This window comes from Gavialis gangeticus, unplaced genomic scaffold, assembly GCF_001723915.1.
Source record: "Gavialis gangeticus isolate Ggan-Ray unplaced genomic scaffold, GavGan_comp1, whole genome shotgun sequence".
In the NCBI taxonomy this organism is placed as follows: Eukaryota; Metazoa; Chordata; order Crocodylia; family Gavialidae; genus Gavialis; species Gavialis gangeticus.
Genome location: NW_017729032.1, coordinates 248,504,597 through 248,516,239, shown reverse-complemented (window position 1 = coordinate 248,516,239; position 11,643 = coordinate 248,504,597). Strand labels below are relative to the sequence as shown.

At 39.9% G+C, this 11,643-nt stretch overlaps 1 protein-coding gene across 2 annotated transcripts in view; it reads right to left on the bottom strand.

Annotated features, from left to right (window-relative positions):
* The window catches only part of POU2F1 (POU class 2 homeobox 1), a 64,477-nt gene that overhangs the window by 13,152 nt on the left and 39,682 nt on the right, over positions 1 to 11,643 (bottom strand). For both annotated transcript variants that reach the window (XM_019525712.1, XM_019525713.1), the window contains 4 exons: positions 10,616 to 10,710; positions 8,023 to 8,196; positions 3,509 to 3,650; positions 868 to 1,013 (listed from right to left, as the gene is read on the bottom strand). In XM_019525712.1, coding sequence (XP_019381257.1) covers positions 868 to 1,013; positions 3,509 to 3,650; positions 8,023 to 8,196; positions 10,616 to 10,710 — 557 coding nt within the window. The remainder of the gene's footprint in view (positions 1 to 867; positions 1,014 to 3,508; positions 3,651 to 8,022; positions 8,197 to 10,615; positions 10,711 to 11,643) is intronic.

Below are 11,643 nucleotides of genomic sequence, written 5' to 3'. Positions count from 1 at the left end.
CGATGTCATCACCAGTGTGAAGAGCTTGAAGGCCACCAGGTTATATTGTGAATGGGCACAAGTCAACAACGTGGGACATAATTTGAACTTGTCCACAAGGGTGTTTACTTTCATTGTGAAGGCCGCACTGGTATAGATCTGAGGCAGTGACCCTGTCTAGTTCAAAAAAGCATTGAGAAGTGCCCAATAATGGTGTGGCCAGTTAAATCCTAGTTGACTGACTGTCAGGTCAGAAATGATGTGGTGACTGATTGGTGTTTGTGCTGACCATTCTTTGTGCCACTGAGTAAGGAAAAAAGTCAAAGGCTTTTGAAAGGATTGACCATATTGGGTGTCTTGAGGGAAGCCAAGCTACTGGTAGGTGAAATATGTTTCTCGTGATCATGACTCGCATTAAATGACATGGACTAGCAATATACTACATTTTAATATGAGGGAATTTCAGAGAGTAATGGCAATTTTGAAATAAAACAATTTTGTATGCTATGATCATTTACTGGACCATACCATTTTTTCTACATAGTCATAGATGATGGGTCTGTTCAACAATGTCACCATCAGCATTCCCTGCTGCTGTGTAGTTTCCACTCACTGAACACATAATGGTTTTATTTCAGAATTGCCATTACTTTCTAGAACACCCTCATATGTTTAAGATGCATCATAAATATACTACATTGATTATATTTCCATCTACCTTGATGTGCATTTTCCAGTGTCTACTCAGTGTAAACACCAAGTAGCCACTGGAAATATACTGGACATTTTCCAGTGTCCTAAATGGAGAATTCTTTCCTCTCAAGAGGGACGCTTTTAGGCAAAGCCATTATTTCCACATGGACCAGGCACAACAACAGGCTCACCAACCTCCAGGAAACTCTTCTCTAAGGCCACACGTATGTTGGTCTCTATGCTGGTGCGTTTCTTCCTCCTACGGTTCAAGCCCTCGATTCCCAGCCCTGGGGAATTCAGGGCACTTGGGGTGGAGAGAGCTGAATCAGATGAGAGGTTTTCTGAAAGAGAAGAGAGCATGAAGCAGCAAGAAATTATGCTATTTCAATGCACTGCAATCTAATGGAAGCATCCTGCATATATTATGACTTGTGTGAGAGAAGGCAAAAGGCACCCTGTATTTGTTACAGGCCCAACAGTGCTCCTTCACAACACAAGCATTCAACCTTGAGATGACCAATTATACCTAAAACAGACATGCTTTGTGCAGGGCCTGTTGTCTTCTATGCCCTGCACTTCACAACAATGTTAATTTATTACATCTCTATAAAATACCTTTCATTCCCATCTTTCTCCCTATTTTATTCTGGCACATGATTGGAAACATCACCAAATTGTCTCTCATACCCACAAGCCCCCAGTAAAACATGTATTGCCTTGGAAAGGCAGAATGAAGAAGAAAACGAAGACTTTTTCCCCCAGAGTCATGGCTGAATGCTGGTCACATGGAGCATGATCAGAATCCATTTGCCAGTGTCACTTGCCCACCCTTTGCAGCCCAGTCAAAAACTAGACATTTGACCCTGTCACAATCACTGCCAAACTGGCAGTAGCTTATGGATGAACAGCCAAAAGCTGCTGCCAATTCAGCAGCAGCCTTGGCAGGTTTACATTTCTAGCTTTCAGCTGAGCAGCAAGGGGAGGGCAAATTAACCCAGAAAATGGACTCTGCTCCTGTTCCAGGCAGCCAGAGAGGAGCAAAGCTTCTACAAGTCATTCCAGCATCCCCATGCCTCCATTCCAGCACAGAAATCAAATTTCCTCACTTAAGAGGGGCACCCTAATTTTGGAGAATTAATGTTTGGGGAAAAGGTGTATTTGTATGTGAGTAAATATGGTAACTGAGGCACAAGGCAAATGATCATTTTCACCAATCGTTCTTTTTAAACAATCTCCAGACAGCCTTGTTCTGTGAGCTATGACACTTGTGCTACTGTCTAAGCCCCCCAGCACAGAACTGCCTTCCCCTGCTCCCCTCTCTCAGGGAAGGAAGAAGTTTGTAGTTAGTTTCAGTAGTTCATCCACTCTACTCCCCCAGGTCTTAGCTGACATCTTTACTAGGCTGCCTACTGGCTGCAAGGTGGTATTTACCTCCCTGATTCTCTTCTACATGGCTCTGTAAGATACTAACGAAAGACACAGAAACTGAGTTGATTCCCCCTTGTGGAAAAAGGCAGAGAACAAAGGGAAGCTGCAACAGGCCATATTGGGACAGGGCGACTGCAAGACAGAAACTTGAATTTCAGCTGCAGAATCCTGGAGTTTACAGGGCCCTGGGTGAGATGAATGGGTGAGGCAAATCACACTGCTCAGTGCTTCTGTTCTAGTTTCTTTGCAGATTCAAATGGGCACATATATTCAGCCTGTATTTTCAAAGTTATTTTTGCAATCATAAGGGACAGAAATTTATTTATTTTAAATGAAAATTGAGATGCTGGTGGACAAATCTATAGCAGTTAATAAATTCTATGATCACAGAATAAATGAGCTGTTGCTAATAATGTTTCTCTGTGTAGGTGTGCCTACTTAGGTTTCAATCTAATTCCAGCTGAAGTCAGTGGAAGCCTTTTCATGGCCTATAATGGGAGGCATATCACACACCAACATGTTCACCAAAAACCCAGAAATGTCATGTCCCCAGGCCAGTTAGTAAGTTTCTGTTGATATTTCATGTTGGCAGACAAATGCAAAGCCCTAAAGAACTCAATGGAACTTCCCTGTTTGGATATTATGAAATAATATTTCATCGGCACAGTTAATCAATTCTAAAATTTCAGGGGACAAACTGGACATCAACATGTAGAATCTTATTGCTTCGGTGAAAATCAAAAAAACAGAAGGTAAAAAATGAGGGAAATCGCGGAATCCCTGACATCTGGATAGAAGATCGATGAGATTCTGCTAGACTTGTGTCTAACTGAAGATCAACTAACTGATGGATCAACACCTGTAATACTCTTAACCCATCTGAACTCTATTCATTGACCTTAACAGAGGCTGAAATGTTGATACCATAAATGGTTTATCTCCCAGTAAAAAATAATAATGGGCAAAAGGGCCATGGAGAGCCCTGGGCATGGGTGAGAATATACAGAGGTGCAGCTTGATGGAGGGAATGACTGTGGAGAGTTCCTAAAACAGGGTGAGATGGGAGGAAACCCAGGGGACAAGCAAGGGGGCTGACAGGAAGTGTGTGTATGCAAGGTGCAACACTGTGTGCAGCAAAGACTGCTGACTGAAGTAATAGCACATTACACCTCTATGAACTACAAGACCTAGACAGTTTAGAATTCATATGCATATATGTACACTAAAAAGCATGGCATATACTTTTCCCTCACTCCATCCAATGACTCCGACTGTAGAGCCCATATGAGCGTTTCAGAGGCTTTTTATTAACAAGCCTTGTAAGGCTGAAACCAAACAGATCAGTAAAGTATTTTTTACGATACCGTTGGGTTTGTGGCAGGATTGTGAGATCTGCCGACTTGCTCACCTGCATCATTAAGCCACTTTTCCAGAAGTGGCTTTAACTTGCACATGTTCTTAAAGCTGAGGTTCAAGGCTTCAAAGCGAGAGATGGTAGTTTGGCTGAAGTCATTTCCATAGAGTTTGCCCATAGCGAGCCCAACATCACCCTGCACAGAGAGAAAGAAAAAGTACTCATTAACATAAGATTCTTTGCTACAGAAGCCCCTGCTGTTCCCCACACAGCTCCAGCTGACAGACAGGCAGGCGTTTGTGCGCTTTCATTGTAATCCCATTGCACACTAGGAATTCAGGTGCATAGAAATTTGCTCACTGCTAGGAGGACTTGTGAGAAAGTAGATAATCATGAATGATTGTGATTCTTGCCTATCCTCAACTTCCTAAGTTTCAAAGAGGTACCAGGTGTTTTGCCTTGGTCTCAACAGTAAAATCACCAGGCACCACATCCCACTTAGTATTAAATCATAAGAGTGTTTCCTCTACTAAAAGATACAGCCAGGGATCTCTTGCAGACTGAGGTGAACACATACCAACTTAGTATCAAGGAAGAAAAGTTCTCAGTTGTCTTGTTTGAATTCACTGAGCTGTTATAGCCCCCGGTCACTAGTCAAACTTCCAACAAACTGTGAAAGGACTGGCGATGTGCCACCACCATATTTCAAGGACATCATAAAAGGTGCTCATTTGAGTTTCTACTAAACTTTATCTTGCAGTGTTCACATCAAACATCTCCATCTAATCTTTATTTTAGAAGCGAGAAAAAAGTTGAACTACTCCCAATAATAACTACCGTGGGGTTTCCAACACCATCACACATCTGTCAAAGGGAAATCAGGAAGCTTATAGCCAAACTGCTGCCATTACTACATATGGCATTATTACCTCTCCAAACTCATTTTTGGCTCCATCTCAACCATTCTGCTGGCACTTGCATTTATACATATGGATCTCAATGTGTTGTGCGCTCAGGAGTGAGTTGTTATCAAATTAAACTAAACAGGAAGTGGTGTCATTATTATTTGGACTGCAGACCTCCAAGGAAAACCCCAGATGGTTGATTCTTTAGCAGGTGATACCCTATTCCCTTACTTAGTCCTAAGGCATTCCCTCTGCAGACACTCAAAGGCACTGATATGCTTGTCATTTTTTAAAACTAATTTGAAAATTTAGTTCCTGACTGTGGTTATTAAAAACAGTCTCTTAGTACTTTTTGCAAGGGCAGAGGTGCTGCCCATGGTGTAAACTTAATCCCATTTAGAGAAAATGTATCTACAGAAAATGTACTATAGAAATAGTGGTTTGCATCCATGCCACACAATTTTACAACAATTTTGAAAGGTTGTACAAAGAGACATTGAGAGGATTGTTCGTGATGGACACAGTTCAATTTAAAATGCCATAGCTAGATTGCAAACAGTACTTGCTTTATTTTCTCCCAAGGCAGCCCCACTACCAGAGACTGGTCTCAACAAACTAAGGGAATGCATAGAGGTTACTTTCAAACCAGCAAGAAAGATTTTAAAAAACTGTAAGTTAAAAAATGCATGTACAAAAAATTCCTTCCAAAGATGGATCACAATCACTGATTGTTCACCAAGCTACTTGGGCAGAAGAGAAATTGGGTAACACCTTACAAATATGGCCTCTATCTGTCCCATGATTCTGTGTATTCTGAAGCTCATTAATTGATTCATAAAGAATTGCATATAGGCTGTAGAAGAAAATCTTAGAAGTTAAACTTTACTTTGGAAATGGGTGTTATTTGTATACAGGCTAGTGAAAGTTGATATTCTCTAGCATCCTGACCAAATTCCAACTCTGACTTTGACTACCAATATTTGCTTTTTGATTTAAGCAGAATAGATGGTTAACCATTTCTTTGCGAGTGGTTTTCCATGCCAAAAGGTGGCAGCACTCCAGAAGTAGGTGAAGAAATTAATGTATGGGGAAAAGCAAAGTCACCAATCACTGAAATGGAAGATAAAGCCTCTTTTCAGCAGATCTGAAGAAGCCATTTCACAGCCAGTGACCATAAATATGAAGCACATTACAATAAGTTTCATTTCATGACAGTACTACCAACAGGCCAGAAGAGAAGTGTCAATAATTAATATCCACATGACTGTATGCTACAGTAACATTTAACAGAAAATATTAAAATATGCAAAATACTGCCCCCCATAGTCTTCATACACACTGACCGAATTTCCAGGATTACCAACTCATACATAACATTTAATTTGGGTTTGGCATAGATCAAACAATAATCTTTAAGGAAATTAAATTCCTAATAATGTAAAAATAAACACACACACACACACACACACACACACACACACACACAAATAGAAGTTCAACTGCTTTTATTAGTTATTTTAAAATATGGTTCCAAAACCCCTGAAATACAAACCCAGTTTGTTCCGTTACCCCAAAGTGGAACAGACTAGGCAATTAATCTGTAATGCCAACTAGAGCTTTATAATTATTTAAAACAAAACAAAACAAAGTAAATCTGGCAAGTTTGAAAATATCCTACTGTGCTATTGGCAATGAACTTCTTTTATCCTTGAGCATGCTGTTTAATTATGTGACTATAGGAAACCTAAGTAATAAGAATCCTTAATTACTACCCAATTACGCAATTAGGTAACAGTTATTAGAACTGCCTAATTATGCACATATTTACTGAAAGAATAGGAAGGATTGACGAACTACCATGTTCTAAGTTTGGCAGAAAAAACACTTTTAAGAAGAGAAATTTAATACAAAAAGCTGCCTTTGTATATAACGCATGGTTTGTGATACTACAGCTTTAAAGCTAAGGCTGAAATGCAATCCTTGAACTGTCGTGTTCATTTTTCCTCCTCACAGTACTAATTCAGGACAGTATCAGTAAGGGGAGTTAACCCTTAACTTAAAAACCCTTGTTTCTGCTGTATAATTATTTCACAATAGCACAGCAGGTCAGGCTAAATGTCACAATTAAGGGTGATGGGCACAAACCAAGGCCCCGTTCATCAGGCTACAGGGGAACTATTCTCTTCTATTCTGGCTCTTACATTGCACTCACCACCACAGCATGTGAGTGCCTCCATCTAGTGGAAAGAAGGAAGGGAGAGAGGCACACTATGCCAACAAAAAATTCATTTCATTTTACTGAGTACGTTCTGTTCTGAGCTGTAATTAAGATTCTGCCAAGAACTTCCATTATGAACCCTGATTTTTTCAGGCATTTAGAAGTTTGCCAGAAAAATACATCTGACCTTGGCGCACATTTTCAACTGGAATGGGTTTCTATATCCTGTGCTCACAAAGTTGGACTGACTACTTTGAGGACAGATTTTTTAAATATCCACTTCAGACTTTTGTTTGCTCTTTCTTCTAGCAAAACACACCGATGTTTAACAGGGTGCTGCCAGCCTGAGTTCTTGATCTGGACAGATTTTTCTTTTCCTTCAAAACTAAAATATTTAATTTTGATATTAACAGGAACGGATTCCTGGTTCCAGGCAGCAGCTCCTGTTACTAAGGGGATAATGGAAACTATAATCAGATTCTGCATTTACAGTTTATACCTTTTATCTAATAACCTTTCATAATTACTTTCTTCAACTTCATCCCAAAGCATACTGCTGCTCTGCACCACCCACCTAGCTAGATGTCACCCTCCTGGTTTAGGTCAGAAGGCAAGTGGATTTTTGCTGTGGGAAGCCTTATGGTAATGGGCATGCTTTCTCTTAGTCTTTTCCCAGTTCCCTCATCCTTACTTTTAAACACCATCTAAAACACTTGATTGTATAGTGTTTTTTCCCCTTTGTTTGTTTAAAAGAGTTTGTTCCTTAAGAAATAATGAGTCCCGGCACCTAGTTCATTGGTTTAACTACTAACATAGCCCCTTCCTTTTTAGTTGTGTTCTTACATGAACTTGATGGAAGGAAAAAGTTGGTTAATAAACTTGTCATTACAGAATGTAACTTAAACATTATTTCAGGGACAATCAGACTTTATCCACCTCTGCCATTTCAGCACTTGTTTGGAGACCTTGACAAGCCTTAAATCTCAAACACAGAACCACTAAAGTTTAATGGGAAAATGTGTTTGAATGACAAAAACCCTTCAACATCCCAAGCAGCTTCACAATTCTGACACTCTTTAAACACTTAGAACAGTTAACTGTGCTATTATGATTTTAGAAGGTTGCACTTCTGAAGGCAGCTTTTAAAGTGTTTTGACCTATTCATTTTAAATCCTGTAGACTGAACAGTGCACATGCAATGACAACCTGAGCTGGTAAATGCAAACACCTGCTGGGAAAATGGCTACCCTTTAAAACCAACAAGGGAGCAAGGAGGATGTGCTCAGCCTTTTCTGTTCTTTCCTAGAAATCCCCTACAGAAAGTCAAGAGCTTAACTCTGTGTAAGAAGGCACTGCTAGGAAGGGGTACTATTGTACCCTCCCTCCAGATTTGAAAGCCAGGGATTTAACTCAATATGGGGAGGCACTAAGGTGCTCAGTTTTACCTGAGTGAATCCAAGTTTGATCCGTCTTTGTTTGAAAGTCTTGGCAAACTGCTCAAGCTCCTCAAGGTCACTGGGCTCCTCCAAGCTGGGAGTGTCAATTCGCTTTGGTGTTGACTGGCTCTGTGGAAGTGGCTGAATGGGGGTCGCTGCTATTGTGCGTGTTGGGGTTGCTGGCTGTTGACAGGAGACAGGAAGAAAATTAAAAAAAAAACCAAAAACTTACGCCTTTATTCATTTATTTATTGAGAACATACAAGGAAGATAAATCTCATTAAGAAGCCGGATTATTTGATGCCAGGGTTTTGCCATTTCCATTCTCCTCCAATATGGTCATCACAATCCACACAACTATATTAGTATTCAAGGAGGCCTGGGCCAATGTCAATCAGGGAAAACAGTGAATGTGCTGCATACCAGCTTACCAATGGCTTCCACTTGCAATATAAGCTGCTCTAAGGAAAGCTGCTCCCTTCTTGCTTGGTTCAGGTTTACTTTCTTTTCAGAGTTTGGCACTTATCCACTTTTCTGTATTTTAAAATTAAATTTGCTGTTAGCACAAGGTGCCAGATAACTACCCTACAAACTCGACTCTCTCATTCATCCTCAGGAAGGATACAGCACAGGCATCAAGGCAAGTTGTTCTATTGCTGTTCACAAGCATGAATCAACCTTGACCTGACAGGATCATTTACGAGGGAGGCATTACTTCACTCTCCTTGGCCCCTATGTTGAGACTGACAACAAGGAGTGTAATGACAACGACATCAAAACATGAGGAACTGTAACTGACTGAAAAAGATTTTTGACTCTGCAGTGTAACTGTATAACTTCCAGTAATCAGCAGGAAGTTTTCTATACTTAACCACTAGTCCACAGATAGTAAGTGATATAGTTAGAGTCTGAGATGTGCACTGTAGATACACTCTCAGATGAGGATCCATGTAAATAAAACACATTAAGAGAACCTCAGGGTTAGCACAGTTCAGGTTATCACATTTTGTCTGAATACTGCAATTTTTTGACATCTGATTGCAAAACTTCCTCCTTGCAGGGAGGCAAATTGTTATGAGGCAAAAATGAATCCTTTCCAATGGCTGCATTTTGTTTAGTGCTGCTGAGACAGGAGGTGGCTTTATACTTGTTTTAAGCCCTTTGTCTAGCATTGAGACTGCTCATACATCCAGCACAACTCACAGCTGTTTTTAGCTATTCTGAACCAGCAGAAGAGGCAAACTTTTTTGGAAGGTTTACCAAAAATTAGCCCTGCAGCCTCCATGAGTGTCACTGCAATCCCTTACCCCTGTCTGGTTTGTGATTCTTCCTTCTGCTCCCTTCCCCAGCTGCTGCTGTTCTTTCCTTCCAGCCCTATTTGCCGCCGTGCTGCCTGTTCCCTCCCTAATCTACCATAAACCACTTGTGGCAAATGTGCCACACACTGGCCACCCCTGTTCTACATTGCAGTGACTTGTAATGGCCTCTAGACGATGACTCCACAACACAGCAAAGACTCCATTTTGCCTACAAAACTGAATCTCCATCTAGCTCTTTAAGCTGGCTTGCTTAAGTGTTACCACTTTTCTGCAGTGTAGAACAGATGGTAAGAGGTAGGATTTGGCTGACAGTCCTGAAATTCTATTGTTTGAAATATAACATGCCTAACATGGAATATTTTCCACAATCTTGTAAATGTGGCAGATACTATAATGTTTTAATCTTACATTCAACTATATCTCATAATTATGGCAGTGTATCTTTACTGAATTTCATTTTTTATAACTTCAGTTGTTCTCCCTCTAAGTTCTGTTTTAGTAGAGAATGGGTAGCTAATTGATAACCGAGCTGTAAACTACAGAGTTAATTCAACTATCCTAGATTGTATATGGGACGCGTAAATGGTAAGAGTACAATTTATTATGTATTTTTCACAGGATTTTGATTCAGAGTCTAGTATATCCATATGATGCTGAAAATACTAGAAGCATAACCATGTTAGCAAAAAAATATTGTATGTTACGTTGTATATGAGAAACAGCACAGTTATATGGTTAGAGATTATTATAAAAACAAACAAACAAACATGCAGAAGCAGAGTTGCAGGTACACTGCAAACTTAAGAAGTGGCATTAAATTCTGAACGCTTAATCAGAATTGTTATTGTTTTCTTAATTGAATATTTAAGCAATATTTAATATTTAAGCAATTCAATTTTTAAAAGTAATAGATACATCGCTAAAAAAAGATGGCTCGAAATAGGAACGTATTATCCTACCCCGCTGCTTGTGTTCAATACTGACTCAAACTACCAAAATCTTCCACTTTCAGAAAGAGACCAATCATGGACATTTTCAACCAAAACAATAAAGAGTTTGGGAAATTATAAGTGAATAAAAATGGAGTTAATCTGAATGGAAACTGTCAGGCAGCTATAACAGTTACTGCTACTACCAATATAATGTAATCATCTAGAAAGCTAAAAACCTGTAAAACAGGTCACAACATCTATTATGCAGCTAACATCTAGGTACCCTTCTTCACATACATTAGTTTAAGGCCCCCAAAGAACTGCTGACAAGCTGCAGAAGGGAAGACTGACCTGCGAGGCAAGGGTGATGCTTGGCTGAGACTGCAGGAGGTTGGCTTGGCTTTGCTGAGGTAGTTGCGTTAAGAGATTCTGCGCTTGCAGGAGACCTGGAAAGAGAGGATGGTGATTTGGAAAATTATTTCAAATCCTTTGAAAAAGGTGGCTTTATGAAGCAGTAGCCAATTAAGTAAAACTGATGAGAAGTTGGGGGGAGAGGGGCGCAGGTTTCAGCCTCTGGTCTCTTCTTTGGTTGAGCATCTTTAGCATCTTCTCAATCCACATTTTCCTGAATTTCTCTAAGAATGGGGGAAGGGGAGAATCAGATTGTGGCACAGAGCCTGGGACATAGTACAAGATGCCTGAGGCAGTGCCTATATTATAAGTAGGAATTATTTATTAATCTTCCAACTTACAGCCTTTGAGGGTACATCTTTGCTGCTTCTTTCCAATTCAGTACCTAAGCAGCTAAGTGGCCAAGGGTTAAATGGCCAAGTCAAAATAAATTCAAATAATTGATGATCATTAAATGTTACACTTTCCAAATGGAATTTCAGTTGTCAGACTGTCCCCTTCCTCATCACCCCTCCACCCAGAGAAGGTAAGTGGCTTCAGCAGAGTAAAGTAGTATGACAGACACAAGGAGAAACACATCTAGATACCCTTTTTCTTGTTTCTCCTCTTTTTTTTAAAATCAGCAAAGGAAACTTTAGAAAAACTAGATGAAGTTTTAGAAAAGGTACTAAAAATTGTTTAGGTGTTACATGATAAAAGATACATTTTAAAGGGAATACAGCTTGGAACCCCATCTAATGAAAAAGGAGAGGCATTCAAAGAGCAGTCAGGCACCATGACATCAGTACTGGTTCCAAGTCAACAAATTACAGCCAACTGTAAGCACTAAAATGTAACTCAAAAAAACTGGATCTGTCCTATGATGCAGCCAGCTCAGAAGGTATTTCTCCTTGCAGGGAGGAATTTGCTCTCTATGAAATATTTCAGGAAATGGAAGAGTCTTAGGTCCTATAAAACAAAGGCCAGAG